This window comes from Miniopterus schreibersii (genome assembly GCF_964146895.1).
Source record: "Miniopterus schreibersii genome assembly, chromosome: 1".
Taxonomy (NCBI): Eukaryota; Metazoa; Chordata; class Mammalia; order Chiroptera; family Miniopteridae; genus Miniopterus; species Miniopterus schreibersii.
In genome coordinates this window covers 163,668,380-163,685,742 of record NC_138101.1, presented here as the reverse complement: position 1 = coordinate 163,685,742, position 17,363 = coordinate 163,668,380, and the positions used below count along the sequence as shown (strand labels likewise).

Here is a 17,363-nt window from a genome sequence, read left to right as displayed (position 1 = left end):
ACTGACTCATTTAAATAATAAAAACTAGTTATTCATTTGTTTTAGATGTCATCAACCACTGAAAATTAAGAACTGAATTGAGAGGCCAATAATAATTACTGGGTTTTAATTTTTTAATTTGTAAGGGTTATAAAGTACTAATCAACAATCTAAAATATACTTTATAAATTTATATTCTTGAAACATTTTAATATTTATTGTGTTAGCAAACATTACTAAAAACCTGACTCTACTTTTTTTGTCTAAAAGATAGCTTTTATACTCTTGATTCTGTCTAAAATAGAAAGATTATCATCATCTGGATACTATTACCAAACACAAATTTCATTATGAATAAATTGGGTCAAATTAAACTCTAAAATGAAAATGTATCCCCCAAAAGTAACCAAATAACCATTGTAAAATAATCTTACCTAGACTGGTGGGTTTTATCAGTTCATCCAGTAAATCATAAAATGGTAATTTTTGAAGTTTTATATCCGGATGGACTGGGTGAAGAGCTGACGTAAGGTGTGGGAGTTCCAGTTCATGTTTAGGTCCCAGAAGAGAGACAGGGAGTAATGGTGATGATGCAGGGTGACCGTCATAAGTGAGCTGTGGAATGGTAGATGGAGACAAAGTTGCTGGCATAGGACCTGAATGTACACTGGGGATGGACAAGTCCGCGGGCGTCATGATTTTCTGGGGGAATCTCCGCCTATAGAGTTCTTTAATTTTCATTTGTACAGCAGGACTGCAGCCAGCCTTTAGCAAATGCAGGGCTTTTGTGAGAAGTTCGTGTTTGCGTCCGTGCTTGTTTCTCCCAGCGTAGCCCAATAGTACTTGAAGTTCAGAAACTCTAAGGCTCATAACCATTTGCTTAGAGACAAAACAAAATGTAAAACATTAGTATTCCAAGAATATAATTTACAACATTAAACAATACTTTATTATAGCACTTTCTCCTTATCATTTGCTTAGAGGGCAATCCATTTACAGTCAGTTCTAGTTATTTCAAACTTAGTTTAATCATTTAACGTAAATAACCAAAGAAAATTAGTAATCATAAATTCACCAACTTCTACCCAGGGTTATGAAAGATGTATGATTAACCACATCTCGCCTCATCCCACTATTTTGATGAAACTGTGAGGTATTTATCAAGCACTTACTGAGTCTCCAGGAGAATGCTGAGTGCTACGTGAACAGCAAAAGATAATAATGAGCCCTCAAGAACATTTTTCTTGAGGGAAAAATTATATGAGTATATATAAAACACATAAGCATCCTACCTCAAACACCACATACATGTATGCAGAATATAAAGAACATATTATCAAGTATTACATTCTATACTAATTCTGGAATTTGTAGGACTTAAACTATACCTTTTTTGACCCAATATATGCCAGATACATTTGATATTTTCTTATGGGTTGTCACTAAATCTTTCCAACTCCACAAGGTGTTATCCTTGATTTGCATGAAGAAAGTAGTTAAAAGGGTTAAATAACTTACATAAGGCCACAGAGCCACTAAGTAGCAGTCAGGATTCAAACCCGGTTATGTATGATTCTAAAACCCATTCTCCTTCTACTAAACCATTATGAAAAGGATGGAGCTGGAAATACTAGGCCTTCCACTGACAAGGCCAGGTTAAAAAAGTCCAGGAGTTCAATCCACATGCCATAATGCGTAAGGATATAGTAAAGAAATCTATTTAACTTTGTTCAACCCTGTGTTCCGAAACTGCTTTGGTGATTGTTAGCCACCAACCCCCGCCCCAACTATTAAGAAAGAGACTGTCAACAGGAAATGTCCATCTATACCAATCCTCTCATTTTAAAGTGGAGAAAAATGAAATCCATAGAGAATGGCTTACCCAAGTTCATATATCTATTAACAGTAAAATCCTGACTTTACCACCACTGACAGGAAAGCGTTAGGATGGAAGATACATGTAAGCTTACCATTTGCTATTCCCCAACTGTTTTATTCCCTCACCTCATAACTAAACTGCCTTCCTTAATACTCCACAACTGCCTGAGATGACAGCCTCCTCCAGCCAACCCTCTAGAAGCTCTTTGCAGATTGTAAAACAAAGTAAAAAATAAAATAGGGAGAAAAAGTGTATAAAGAGCTTTATATGCAATATAGCTGATTAATCAAAGAAATATGAACTCTTCTCCTACTTCTCTGGCCTGGAAAATGCTTTGTTTCCACAAAATCCAGCTTTGCCCATAAGGCCTGGCAGAACTAAATGACACTCTCCTCACTACTTTTACTGGCCATTTTTTAATCTTTATTTTTAGCACTTATCTTGCTGTATTATAATTTTCTGTTTATACAAGTGATTCCATGACCAGACTGAGGTACGCTAGGGCACAAGGCCATGTTACCCTCAGCATCTAACACTAGGGCCTGACAACAGTAGAAATTTCAAATTCCAGGAGGGAGGGGAGGGGAAATCTCTGTTTTAATTTCTTAAAAATATACCTTCTGGCCCGGGCCAGTGTGGCTAAGTTTTTCCATGCACTGAGAGGTCTTGGTTTGACTCCCGGTGAGGGCATATGCCTCAGTTGTGGGCTTGATCCCCAGGAGGGGCTGTGCAGGAGGCAGCAGAGCAGTGTTTCTCTCTCATCAATATTTCTCTCTCTCTCTCCCTCCCTCCCTCCCTGTTTCTCTCATCGGTGTTTCTCTCTCCCCCTCCCTCCTGCCCTCCCTCTCTAAATATATATATATACATACACACACACACACACACACACATATATATACATACACACACACACCCCTCCTGTATCCTTCCATCAGGTTCCAATTTGGACTGCATGCTCTCTAGGCCTGGTACAGAACTGTGGTCATGGAATTTCCCCTTTAACTTATCCTGGTAACTTCCTTGTCTCTCTTCCATAGTGGAACCCCTATTTCCTTGATCTCACTTCTTTACTGGTTTTCTCTTTTTAGTAGGGTATTTCACCTGTAGTTTCCTGAGAACGGGGTATGGGAAGTACATTTTTTTTATTCCTTACGTTGTCTAAAAATATCTTCACTTATCCATACTGAAATTGACTCACTATAGAATTCTAGACAGAAAAACATGTTCTGTCCGAATGTTGAAGGCCTTTCTTCATTGTCCTCTGGCTTTCAGTGTTATTTTTAAGAAGCTTAGCACCATTCTGATCCCCAATCCTTCATGGTCACCTGTGTATCCCCCTCCAGAAGCTTATGGCAGCTTCTCCTTATGTGCTCTGAAATTTTACATGTCCTATGGTTGGGTTGGTTTTTTTGTTTTTCAATTGTTCAAAGTGATAAATTGCTGAGTCTTTTAAATTTAGAGACATGTGTTCTTCAGTTCTGGCAAATTTTCTTATAATAATCTTCCTAGGGCTTTTTTCTATCCTTTTTCTCCTATGCCTATTATAATGCTCCTTGACTTACATCCTGACAAGCCCATTGTAAACTGAAAATATTTTAAGTCAAAAATGCATTCAAGCCCAGCTGGGCGTGGCTCAGCCGTTGAGCATCGACCTAGGATCCAGGAGATCATGGTTCAATACCCAGTCTAGGGCATGCAGGAGGCAGCCGATCAATGATGACTAACTCATCATTGATGTTTCAACACTCTCTGCCTTTCTCTCTCTGAAATCAATAAAGATATATCTTAAGAAATATATTTTTTAAAAATGCATTTAATACAACTAAATCTACTGAGCATCATACCTTAGTCCAACCTACCTTAAACATGCTCAGAACACAGTATCGAAAAACACTGACAACACAGTACACTGAAGAGTATCCTTTTTTAAAAATCCTCAGCCAAGGATATTTTTTCCATTGCTTTTCAGGGAGAGTGGAAGGGGAGGGGGGAGAGAGAGGGAAACATTGATGTGTGAGAGACACATCGATTGGTTGCCTCCCACATGTGCCCCGACCAGGGCCAGGGATCAAGCCTGCAACCATGGTGCATGCGCTTGGCTGGAATCAAATCCAGGATCCTTTAATCTGTGGGCTGACACTAACCACTGAGCCAAACTGGCTAGGGCAAGAGTATCCAGTGTTTACGCTGGTGATGGTAGGCCTGACTGGGAGCTGTAGCTCACTGCAGTTGCCCAGGATCATGAAAAAGTATCTTAACCGCATATTGCTAGCCTGGGAAAAGATCAATGTGTATGCCTTTAGCCTTTAGCACTATCATAAAGCCGAAAAATCATAAATCCAAACCATCCTAACTGGGAGCCATCTGTGTTTAGACACTTGCCTTCCTAGATTGATTCTTTAATTTTCCTTTATTTTTTCCTCCCTTGCATTTTATATCTCTTGTCTTTTAGCTCTATTTTCTGAAAGATCTCAACTTTATCTTCTAACTCTTCTATTAAATTTTTAATTTCCATAAGTTCTTTTCTGTTTGCTGCAAATTTCTTTTTCATTTCCCTACATCTTGTTATTTTCCATGAATGTAATCTCCTTTTCTCTCTGAGGATATAAATTAGATGTTTGCCATTGTTGTTTTCTTCTGCCCTCTGCACTATCTCTCTAACCTGAGTTCTTTTTTGCTGTTTGCTTTGGTCTCTGCCTTTCATGTTTGATGTTTTCCTCAAATGAGAGAAAACCCTTGGCTGTACATTTATATCTAAGAGTAAGAAACTAAAAAGATGATTAGAAGATCTGTGTGAGTGAGCAAACCAGGCTATCTCATTCTAGAGTAATTAGGCAGGGACTGGCTATTTTGAGAATTCCTTTATTTCCCTTTTGTCTGATCACTTCTGAAAGAAAGAAATCCTTCTATCTCCTCCTTTGGCAGTATAAGGCTGGCTTCCAACATTCTCTGGGCACAATAACTAGGTGAATGGGGAGAGAGAAGGAGAAGGAAGTGCTTATAATTAAGTAAGACATTTCACTTAATCCCCTCCTCAGATATGTAAAATTTTACCAACAGACACACACATAAATATAATTATACACAAGTATTAGAACACTATTCTAACTACAGAAGCAGGAAACATATTCTAAGAAGGACAAATACAAGCCAATATTCAAGCAATATTAACAAGTATTGCAGGCAGAGTGCCTTTGCAATTAAATAGAAAGTGCCAGTTTTACTGTCTCATTAGCTATGACCTTACATTATTAAAGGTCATATCGAAATTGTGAATAAGAATTAGGCACTTCCTGTAAAACAATATAATTAGTCTCATTCACACATTCCACTGCAGTGGTTTAAAGGATTAGTCATAAAGCAGACTCTATATTCTGAATCCTTCTCTGGTATCAATTTATAACCAATTATAAACCAAAATGAATTCTAAAGATAGATAAAATAAGCATTTAAAAATGTCATATTTCACTTATACTTTTTACTTTCTATCCACAAAAGAAATCATCAAAAATTCTAAAATTGCATACAGTAAAGCCTGTACTACAAAAATATTTAATTCATTATTTTCAAAGTCAGATTCTTCATTCAATGAAACTGACTTCTGGATCATTCCTAATCCTCTCCATTTGAAATAGTTAACAAGCAGCTATTAGATTAGCAATTTGTCAACAATGCCCAGTTTAACCAGAAAACCTAGTTAGACAGTTTCTACTAACGCAGCAAATCAGGTTGGTTACATACTTCTCCATAATCTTGTTCCACCCAATTTATCTTCTTTTATTTTTTTTCTCAATATAAGATGACTGACCTGTAGTTCCTACTCCTCTAGCTGATCATCCTCCTCCTCTCCTGGTCTATTCCATCATACTGGTGGCATTTAGCTTCCACATAATGACAAAATATGGAGATCCCATTCGCCTTCAAGCAAAGTATAAAATTAACGCTCCACTGAAATGGTGTACCATGGCTTCAATTTTTCATAGATCATTTAATCATGCCCATTTATATACTATCACATCTCATAAAACATACAGAAAAAGCTCCTTCAAAAAGCTCCTTCTAGATAATAACTTGAATGCTAAAAATAAAACCCAACTAAGAACACTCTAAAACCTGGAAAATATATACATATATATTTTTTAAATATATCTTTATTGATTTCAGAAAGAGGAAAGGAGAAGGAGAGAGAGAAACATCAATGATGAGAGAGTCATTGATCGGCTAGCCCGCAACCCCGGCATGTGCCCTGACCGGGAATCGAACCCCGATCACCTGGATCCACGGTCGATGCTCAACCGCTGCGCTATGCTGGGCTGGGCAAATACATTTTTTAATAATAAAAAAAGCTTAACTTGTTTTTTAAATTTAGAGTTTAAAATTCTTAACACAGTGCCAACCTTCTTGCACAGAGGGAGAAAAATATGACTTTTATTTCAGTAAAAAGCCGCTCTGCAAACAGATGTTCAATAAATGGTTTTTGGATCATTGCACAGGTCCTAAATGAGTATGCAGAAAGAGGGAATATACGAACAAACAATGAATACACATAAAGATATGCTAGTCTTCAGAGACAGACACACAAAATCATCATATGAACTCAATTCTCAAAAGTTACTGAACTCCTACTATGAGCTAGGTACATATACAATATATAGTATACTACTATATATAAAATTTGTATTCTAGTACTGATGACCACTAACTGACTAAATCACAATCATTTGGGGTCTGTTTTCTCACTTCAAAAAATGAGAAATTAACTAGAGGTTCTCAAAAGTTTCTTAAAATTTCAAAGTTCTATAATGCTATGACTATTAAATGAACTCTTTCCTCTCATTCTTCTACTCTTCCATAGTTAAAGAAATACAAACAATCCAAATAGTGAAATCTTTCCATATTAGCAATGTTTTCAATCAATATTTTAACTGTCATTTACTTGGGTTAATAGAGTAAAAACAATGATAAACCTAATATATGTTAAATGCTTACAATATGCCAATTACATACTAATTATAGAAAACATGACTATCTTACTTAAGCCTCACAAGAACCCAAGAGAGAGATCATTATTATTTCCATTGTATGGATTAAAAAACAAACAACACTGACATATGGATAAGAAAACCTATCCACTTTTCAAGTAAAATCTAGAATTAAAAAATAATAAGCAGGGCTTTAATAAATTTTAAGTCTATCAAATTATAAAAGATCAAGCCCAGCCAGCATGGCTCAGCGGTTGAGCATTGACCTATCATGCAGGAGATACCAGTTCGATTCCCATCAGGGTATATGCCAGGGTTGTGGGCTTGATCCCCTGCAGGGAGCATGCAGGAGGCAGCCGATCAATGACTCTCATCACTGATGTTTCTATCTCTCTCTCTCTCTCCCTTACTCTCTCTGAAATCAATAAAAATATATTTAAAAAATAAAATATAAAATAGAGTATTCTTTCCCAAACCACCTCAACTAAAAACAAACAAAACACTGCATTTGCAATTAAAGTGTCAACAAGACAAGAAGCAATGAAAGAAATAGCATAATCTATGTGAAATTTAAGAAGCCAAAAGAGGAAGAGACAAATATTAACAAAACAAAAAGTGAGGGGGAGAAATGCATTCTATAGCTAAACAAAATCTTTTAATCAGAGCCTTCTATCTGGGTACCAGAAAGAGATTTAAGGAACAGCCCTAGAGGGAAATTATGGAGAACTATTTCAGAGTAACAGGTGTGACCTACTCAAGGTTACAGAGCTAGCAAGTAGTAGAGCTCAAACTCAAGTCAGATGTCGAACTGCACGCAATGCTGCAGAGTACTGACAACAAACGCTATTAGATAATTTGAAAAATGATGGTTTGGGGGAATAATATAACATAAAAAGAGATTTAAGATTGGGGAATCCTGGGGGAAAGTAGTCATCTAAATCCTGAGAGTTTTGCCTCTAAAATAGTCATACAGGTCATCCTTAAAACTTAGGATATACCAGGATCAAGACAATGCAGCCCTGTGGCACATCATGAGATGTTAACAATGAAGTTTAAGGTTATAAGTAAGACTGTTTAACTATTTAGGATTTAGATGACTACTTTCCCCCCAGGATTCCCCAATCTTAAAAGATATAAAAAGATTTAAGAGATGATAATATAAAAAGAGAACTTTAGAAATCTTGTCCAACTCTCCATCTATAACCTCCTTAATTAATGGTCTCCCAGCCTCTGCTGAAACACTTCTAAAAGTTCACAGGCTAATTTTATAGCAGCCTACATTATTGAAGTCTAAGAATCCAAAAATTTCCTTTAACTTCCACCAAATGATTCTAAAAGGTTCTCCTGTTTGTATACCACAGAGTCTATTTTTAAAATGTGTTAAGAGGGCTCTTTTCCTTCAAATAGCCTGGTTTCTAGACCCCTTTCCCACCATAATCATTGTTCCCTGAGCATTCTGCAGTCCATTCTACTCAGAGTGAATGAAATAATCCAGATAGTGGTCTGACTAATCTTGACTACAGCAGTATTACTACCTCTCTTATTATGAACACAGTATCTCTGCCTATGTAACCTAATAAGGTATTCACATTTTAGGCTGATTGGTTTGTTTTATTTGGGCAAGGGGAAGGATGTGGTATTTTTCAGCAGGGAGTGGGAGTAGCAACCATATCACACTGTTCATAAAAAGCTTGTAGTTAACTAAAACTTTTATTCTGTTTTTTTTTTTTTTCACATGAACTGCTATTAAGTTAAACCTCCTCCTTCTGTAATATAATTTTTTTTTTTAATTTAAAAGAACTTAGTATTTAGTACTGTTAAACTTTTTTTCCCAGTTCATCATTTACTTGGGTTGTCATCATTTACTTTCAAAACCCTTTTGAAGAACTGCACCCTATACCCTCTATTGCAGCACTTACTCATACGGTGTTGTAAATGGTTGACTTCTTTTAGTCTGTGTCCTCCCCACAGACATGGAGCTTTTCAAGGGCAAGCACTTATCTCTGTATCACCTATGCTAAATATAGTACACGACACCTAGTAAATGCCCAAGATATGATGATGAAGTAACTCCCTTTGATTCTGTCATCTAACATATTCTTCCCAGTTTTGTACCATCTACAAAATCTGAGAGTTTTGTCTCTAAAATAGTCATACAGGTCATCCTTAAAACTTAGGATATACCAGGATCAAGACAATGCAGCCCTGTGGCACATCATGAGATGTTAACAATGAAGTTTAAAGTTATAAGTTAAGACTGTTTAACTATTTAGGATTTAGATGACTACTTTCCCCAGGATTCCCCAATCTTAAACACTGTCTAGGGTACACAAGAAAAATAATTCAGATGATTATATTTCAGTCTTGATTTGTAGATTTCAAAGAAAACAAGGTCAGAAAAATACACAAATGTTCTAAAAAGCCCTGGGAATGATTCTTCACAAACTACAGAAAAATATTAAAAGGAAAAAATAGGTTTTCAGGGAAACAACTTAACAAAAAAATGCTTTATTCTACATAAAGTAAAATTGCTAACCTACTACAAAACTCACACAGATCAATCTTCAGATTAGATCATTATGATTAACATTTACATGCAAAGTTTTTATAGTAGTGAAAGCAAGTTTAAGAAAGTGTTCATATTCTCTTCAGAAAAATTCCACTAATGTACATAAAAATACATTTCAAGGTAAGAACCATAAAAACATACTACACACTCTTCCTGAAATTTATGGTGAGAGAAGATGAGCTACTCACAAACCTCTGGCACCAAAACCTCTAACAGCATATATTTTAACATATCCTGAATATGGGGAGGGGTGGGGAGGCAATACCAAAGTTACTGACAAAGAGTAATTTTTTTAAAAAGCACAAAAGTAGAAAAAACATGTTTAACTGTTATGTCTAAAGGACAATTTATAAATTAGCCAACAAAAGAAAGAAATGTACTATGGTTATACTAAAAGAGTATTTTAGCTTTTGTTGCCATTAAAAAGAGAAATAAAATATAACTTTATCATAATCAATCAAAAAGAAAAATAAGTAGAAAATTATTCTCTATGCCATTCCTTAAACATGTAACTAATCAAATTCCACAGCATTTCTCCAAAAGCAACCAATGTTCTTAAAAAGAGAAATTCAATTATTTCTTTATTTCCTAAATGTAGAAAGCCTAATTTTCCATTTGAGGGTCAAAAACGCACAGACAGATGCTACGACAGAGGAGAAACAATATGTATCACTGAATCCTAAGTCTAAAATGCTAAAAAGAAAGAAACAAATGCAAAAATATTGCCTCGTTTGGAAGAAATAAAACTAAAAAGGCCTTTTTAAAAATCTATCCAATCAACTAGTATTCAACTCTCAAAGTTCCCCTAATAACAAAACTGAAATTTTTTAAATTGATTGATATGGGGGGGGGGAGGGAGGGAGAGAAAGAGGGAGCATTCATCGGTTGCTTCTTGCATGTGTCCTGACCCAATCAAACAGGAAACCTCGGTGTATTGGGATGACACTGTAACCAACTAAGCTACCCAGTCAGGGCCCAACTGCAGTATTTTTCAGGGAAATGTAATTGAAGTTAAATTTTTTAAACTTCAAATTTTACTTATTTTAATATAGTTAGCTGCCTAGACATCACCAATCAAAATCCAAAATAAAACTTACAACTAAGAAGCAATCTAACTAAGCTTCACATTAAAGAGCTCCAATGTATATGATAGGATATTCTAAATCAGCATTTTCCAAACTAGATTCATACTGTTAATAGATATTCAAAGAAATAGGGTTCTGTGGCAAAACAAATTCAGGATTCTGTAATTCCCCACCATACCCTCCCTTCTCAAATCATGTAAGTATATTAAAGGTCCCAAGAAATCCAGCATAAAAAAATGTTAACTTTACATCTAACATTTTGCAAACTTACTTGGCCACAAAACCCTTCTTTATTATTATCACTGTTTAATCTATTATCATCTCATTTCTTAGCACTTCACAAAATAATAATTCTGGAAAAAATTACAAGACCTTCACGTTTTCCAGGAGTTCCATTTTATGACTCTTGTTCTAGCAAAATTATTAAAAGCACTCCCTTCCATCCACCCAAGCAGTTGTCCAAGCCAGAAACTTCAACATCACCTTCTCCTATACTCACATCTATTAGCCAAGTCATGTCAATCCTACCTTGCTAAAATGCCCAAGTCCCTACTACCACTTTAATTCAGACTATGATGATTTCTTCCCTAGATGCCTTCAAGGGACTCAACTGTTCTCCCTGTCTCCAATATTATCTCCTCCAAGTCAATTCTCCACATTAGTGATCTTTCTAAAATTGTATGTCTGATCACGTCACTACTTAACCTTTCATGATTACTCAATTGCACTCAGGATAAAAGGCCAAAGTTCTTACCATGGCCTAAGATACACATCACAATCCAGTCTCAGCCATTGCCACTAACCTCTTTAACCAGCTTTCCACGCTCCAGAATTTTTATATACATGATGTTCTTTCAGCAAGTAACTCTTCTCCTCTTTTCCCTACCATCCTTTTTCTAGCTAACTCCAACTCATTTAGGTTTCAACTTAGATGTTATCACCTTTGGGATACCTTCCTTAGGTCACCCCCACAACGTTAGTAAATTTACTCTCTTGTGTATTCCCCAGTTCAATTTAACACAGCCCTTATGCTATATGTAAGAGAGGTTCTGTTTACTTGTTCCCTACCAAACTAACTATAAGCTCTGTCTAGACTATGTCTTGTTCACAATCAATGAGTATGAGTAATAATAGTACGGCATCTCTCTTATTATGAATCATATTAACAGGGCAAACATATTAGAAATTGTACACAATACCTCCCCCAAAATAAGGACATTATATAATTCTGCCCAGGGTTTACTCAGCATAAAGAATTTTATTCTTAATCCTACAAAGAATGGAAAGTTACAAAAACTTTCCAAATTGCAGGAAATGTAGGGGTGGAGAAGAGACTGACATAATTGACAAAAAAGTCAATCTGACTGAAGAGTAAATAAATTGAAAAGGGAAATTAAGATATGAGACCAATTTAGAGGTTGTTCATCAACACCAATGTGAAATTGAGAGTCTGAAACAATAAGGGTGGTAGTTGGGAACAAAAGGAAGGCATATCATTAAGAAAGACTTGTCAAGGTTTGGATGTAAGGAAGTCTGTTCACATGGCTCAGAAACAGGGAAACCTGCCCGGCCCGGTGTGGCTCAGCGGTTGAGTGTCGACCTAGGATCCAGGCGATTGGGGTTCGATTCCCAATCAGGGCACATGCCCGGGTTGTGGGCTCGATCAATGACTCTCTCATCATTGATGTTTCTATCTCTCTCTCCCTCTCCTTTCCTCTCTGAAATCAATAAAGATATATTAAAAATAATAATAATAGGGAAACCTTCCCTGATCACTCCAACGAGGTCAGGTCTCCTTGTTCCGTGTGCTTACAGAACTTTGTCCTTTTCCTTTACAGAGCTCAGGACAGCTCAGACTCATAATCTCATTGTTAAAAGTTTTGATAATCTGTCCTCAACTTCCCAGAATTTGCATTACTCTCTTATACATATCTCCCCACAATGGATATGTACTGGGTGTTATATAAATATACCTCAATGTTTCTCTCCTCATTACCTTTGTTCATGCTGTTCCCTCTGCTTGAAATAACCTCCTTGTAATGTGAACTATCAAAAATCTTCTAAGGCCCAGTTTGAAATAAGCTTAGCGAGAAGTAACTTTTTCCTCTTATGAGTACTTTAACGATTTACACAGTTACTTTTTAAAGTAATGCTTTCTATTATAGTTGTTCTAGACATTTCTCTCCTCCACAAAAATGAGGCAAATGCCTTGAGTTCAGCCATGGGGCAGAGGGAGCAGAACTAGGTGTGGATGGGCTGAATAGAAGGAAGTTCCAAGCGTAAACAGCAGAAAAGAAAGCACCAGAGAACTTGAAAATAAGTCTAAGAAATGTCCACTCCCTCTCCCAAAGGATTCTTATACTGGGTTATAACAACCCCTACATGTGTCTTCCCTCCTAATCCTCATACTACTTATTGGTGATATTTATTTTTTAAAAATACATTTTTTTATTGATTTCAGAGAGAAGAGAGGAGAGAGGGAAACATTAGAAACATCAATGATGAGAGAGAGTCATTGATCAGCTACCTCCTGCACAGTCTCCATGGGGGATCGAGCCCACAACCCAATCATGTGCCCTGACCAGGAATTGAACCCTGATCCCCTAGATCACAGGTCAATGCTCAACTGCTGAGCCATGCCAGCAGGGCCTTATTGGTGATATTTATATAAATTCAATGACCAAAAGAAATATAATGTAAGCTACAAATGCGAGCCACACATGTAATTTTTAATTTTGTGCTAGCAACATTTTAAAAAGTAGAAAGAGCCCAGCTGGCATGGCTCTGTGGTTGAGCATTGCCTGTGATCCAGGAGATCATGGTTCAATTCCCGGTCAGGGCACATGCCTGGGTTGCTGGCTCCATCCCCTGTGGGGGGGCTGGGGGGGGTGCAGGAGGCAGCCGATCAATGACTCTCTCTCATCATTGACATTTCTCTCTCTCTCTGAAATCAATAAAGATATATTTTTAAAAATTAAAAATACAAAGTAAAAATATGTAAAATGAATATTTTACTTAACCCAATATATCCAAGATATTCTCATTTCAATGTATAATCAATATAAAACAATTATAAGATATTTTCATTCTTTTTCTTATATTATACTTTTGAAATCCAGTGTACAAACACATCTCAATTCCAACTAACCACATTTCAAAAGCTCAATAGCTACACATGATTAGACTAGTGGCTACAGTACTAGACAGTTTTGGCAGCTCTAAATAACATCCCTGTCATTCACTGAAGGTTTTAGAACCTGCCTCAATTATCCAGGCTCCAACCCAATAACCCTGGGCTGGCTCCCTCCCTCCCTCCCTCCCTCCCTCCCTCCCTCCCTCCCTCCCTCCCTCCCTCCTCCCTTCCTCCCTTCCTCCCTTCCTCCCTTCCTCCCTCCCTCCCTCCCTCCCTCTTTCTCCCCCCCCCCCCAATCCTCACCTGAGGATATGTTTTTATTGATGTTTTCGGAGAGAAAGGAAGGGGGAACAAAGGAGGAGAGGGAGAGAGAAACATCCATGTGAGAAACATAAACTGGTTGCCTCAGATACACGCCCTGACCAGCGATAGAACATGCAACTTAGATATGTGCCCTGTCTGGAAATTGAACCCACAACCTTTTGGTGCACTGAACAACGCTCCAACTGAGCCACTTGGTCAGGGCCCTGGGCTATATTTCTTAATTCCTCATCATTACTCTTCACCCTTAGACACTCACTCCCATGGCCACACGCTGGTTGGACCTTTCCAAAATAACTTTTTCATAGACTCCATTCTCTAACTACCGCCTATTCTTACTTGCTTAAGTACCTCTACTGCAACAATTCAACTTCACAGATACCTCAGATTTATTAATGCTACCACTCTCTATCCATCAGCCTTCAAGTTCAGCTTAGTAAGATTCCATGTACATCATTAAACATTTCTTTGCAAAATTCCCTTCCCCCTCTATGCCTGGCACATTCAAATGGTTCCAACTTTACAACTCCAGCAGACGGAAGAATAAATGCACGCAGGCAAACAGATGTTACTATACATCCATAATCATTCATCTCAATGAGCACAGGCATCCCACTAGATTTTCCAATAAGCCAGCAATCAAAATTCCCACAATTATAATTTCAGATCTGTTCCTTGCTCTTCCCCACACCTCCTTGCTCCAAAAACTATTTTTAAAAAGCATACATAAAACAAATGACTATACAACTTTAACAATGCACTCAACATTATAATTTGACATTCAAAAAACTTGTTAAACAGCATTTTTTGCTAACTATAAAAACATGCTCTTTTTAAAAATTAAGATACAGGCAGGTGCAAGAGAACCAAACTATACTTTTCATACACTCACTGGAATACTAGAATGTAAGTTTCACAAGGGCAAAAACTCGATCTATTTCTTTCCCAACTGACTACTGAGCATCTAACACAATATCTGGCAAATAAATCAGCCCTCCTTTTTTTGGAATGAGTAAGAACCCTGCTTTAAGTAATTGTTATTTGAAAGGCTAAACATAAAATAAGCAAAAGGAATGGGGGTGACTGTTTGTTTTTTTAAGATTTAGCCCAGAATATACATATAGCCCAGTAAACGAATAATGCTTTTTACTTTACATAAAACTTTTTTTAATGCATCAAACAAAATGATGGACAAAAATATATAAAGTGTAACAGACTTTAATGGTTTATGCTTCTACCAAAAAGCTAGACTTTTCCCATAACTCTAATTCAATTTCTTGCATTACAGCATGTACACATATAAATCTAAGCACTTTTCAAGAATTAACCAAGTGTGGACCACTGTGGCAATTAACTTAAGTCCCTTCTTCTTCCCCATACATCATTAGGCATAATTACCAGATTCTATGGGCATGTATATTTGCCACAGTTATGCATATATTCAAAATAAGGTCTCCAATACTTTCCACCTCTGCCTATGAAATACCCTTCTTCAAAGAATGTTATATCAAATTTGGTAATTTATAACACTGATATAATTAAGTGGTTTAATTAGAAGCAATGGCTTAAAAACAACCTTACAAGTAAATATATACAAAACTAATATTTCACTACTAGTTTCAATTTTAAAAGTAACCTATTAATACAGGTTACCTGAGCCGAAGTGGGGAAGAAACACAATGAAGATGCACAAATGTAGGCCTCAAAAGTTTTAGAATACTCTAAAGTTTGAAGTTTGTTTTATTTTTTAATCCTCACACTAGGATATTATTTTCCACTGCTTTTCAGAGTGGGAAGAAGGGGAGAAAGAGAGAAACATCGATGTAAGAGAGCTACATCAATTGGTTGCTTTCCATATCCACCCTGTCCAGGGCCAGGGATCAAGTCTGCAACTGAGGTACATGCCTTTGGCAGTAATCGAACACAGGACCCTTCAGGATCCTTCAGTCCATGGGCCGACACTCTAACCACTGAGCCAAACCAGCTAGGGCTGATTTTTGTTTTATTAGTCTTCTATAAGTTATACTTTCTTCTACAAAGTTATATTTTGCATATACTGTAATTTTTAATTTTTTTGTTTAAAATATTACAGATGTCCCTTTTTATACTGTAATTTTTAAAAGCAACCTAGCATGGTCTCAGAACATAATTTCTATTATCGCTCAATATAAATTTTTTAAGTCACAAATGGGATTTTTTATTTGTCACAATTAAATGTCTGAATTTTAAACAGATTCTTGGACTGAGGGCTCATGTTCATCAACTCATTCAACTTTAGCACCTCATTCCCAGGAGCTTTTCCAGAACTGCTACCTTCACCTTAAAGTTCCATGAGTTTTCCCAATTCAAATTTGGGCTTCTTGCATTTTGACTTTTCTAACAAAGACATGATGGAGCATATAGATTGGCAAGCCTTTTCTACGTATGTATTTTCCAATGCTATCTGGAATCAATTTATTGACCACTTCTTTCAAGTCATTTGTCTGTACCTCTCGGATCATGATTTCCATCGCTCCCGGATTTGGCAGACCTGTTGATGCTGACCGGAAGTCTTCCAAATCCGACTGTCGACTTTTTTTTTTTTTTAGTAAAACCAACACAGAATGGACAAAGCAAATTAAATAATCATCGGTAGTCTTGACATCAACATAAGCTTCAACCATGGTCTGACATTTTTTGACCACAGAGCACATTCTGTCATGGGTGAGATCCATACCATGGAAATTAGTCAAGCTGTTTTTGCTTTGAACATCCTCAGTACTTAGCTTGAATTTTCTAAATGCAACATCATCATTCTGCAGATCAAGTAGGCTCATTTAAAAAAAAACAACCCCTGAGACCATTAGATGTGATTTTGGTTCCTTGAGTTCTCATGACTAGTGTTTTTCCAATATTTCTTATATTGAACATAGCTGGTGCACTCACATCACCCCAATCTTTCTTAGAAAATGGACCAACCAACCACTTTGTTCTTGGCTCCCTTTGAGCCACCTTTGGTAAAGTGCTTGTTCTGCTGACCGCCATGGTGCTGCTCAGAGAGCCAAAAAGGATCAATATAAATCTTACTTCAACATTGGCAATTATTTAAGAATGGTTATCATATATTAATATAGTTTGTATTATGAGCACAGGAAGTTTACAATGTGTACCAGGCTAAATACAAACTGACCATATACAAACATCTACCATATTCCCTCCCTAAAAGGAAACAAAAAGACAGTAAACAAAGAAAAATTAATTCACAAGAACAAAGAGCAAAAGATACCAACCAACTAATTAAAAGAAAAAAGAAAAAAAGTAAAAGGTCCAGCTCTCTAACAAGATAAAACAGGGAAAATTACTAACAGATTAATACAGGAAAATTTCCTAGAAATAAAGGACATGTGTCTCCACACTGGGCCACCAAGTACCTTAG

At 36.6% G+C, this 17,363-nt stretch overlaps 1 protein-coding gene and 1 pseudogene across 3 annotated transcripts in view; both read right to left on the bottom strand.

Moving 5' to 3' along the window:
- Positions 1 to 17,363, bottom strand: part of PIAS1 (protein inhibitor of activated STAT 1) — a 110,096-nt gene that overhangs the window by 79,311 nt on the left and 13,422 nt on the right. Inside the window, exons 2-3 of one of the 2 annotated variants that reach the window (XM_081135966.1) lie at positions 5,667 to 5,776; positions 414 to 858 (exon numbers count right to left, since the gene is read on the bottom strand). In XM_081135966.1, the coding sequence (XP_080992092.1) occupies positions 414 to 855 (442 nt within the window). In that variant the 5' untranslated portion in view covers positions 856 to 858; positions 5,667 to 5,776. The remainder of the gene's footprint in view (positions 1 to 413; positions 859 to 5,666; positions 5,777 to 17,363) is intronic. The other variant, XM_081135965.1, reaches the window with a different exon arrangement.
- Positions 14,611 to 16,987, bottom strand: LOC308564579 (small ribosomal subunit protein eS1 pseudogene; annotated as a pseudogene). The gene is made up of 2 exons: positions 16,230 to 16,987; positions 14,611 to 14,655 (listed from the first exon to the last, which is right to left on the bottom strand). The product of its transcript is annotated as a small ribosomal subunit protein eS1 pseudogene (transcript).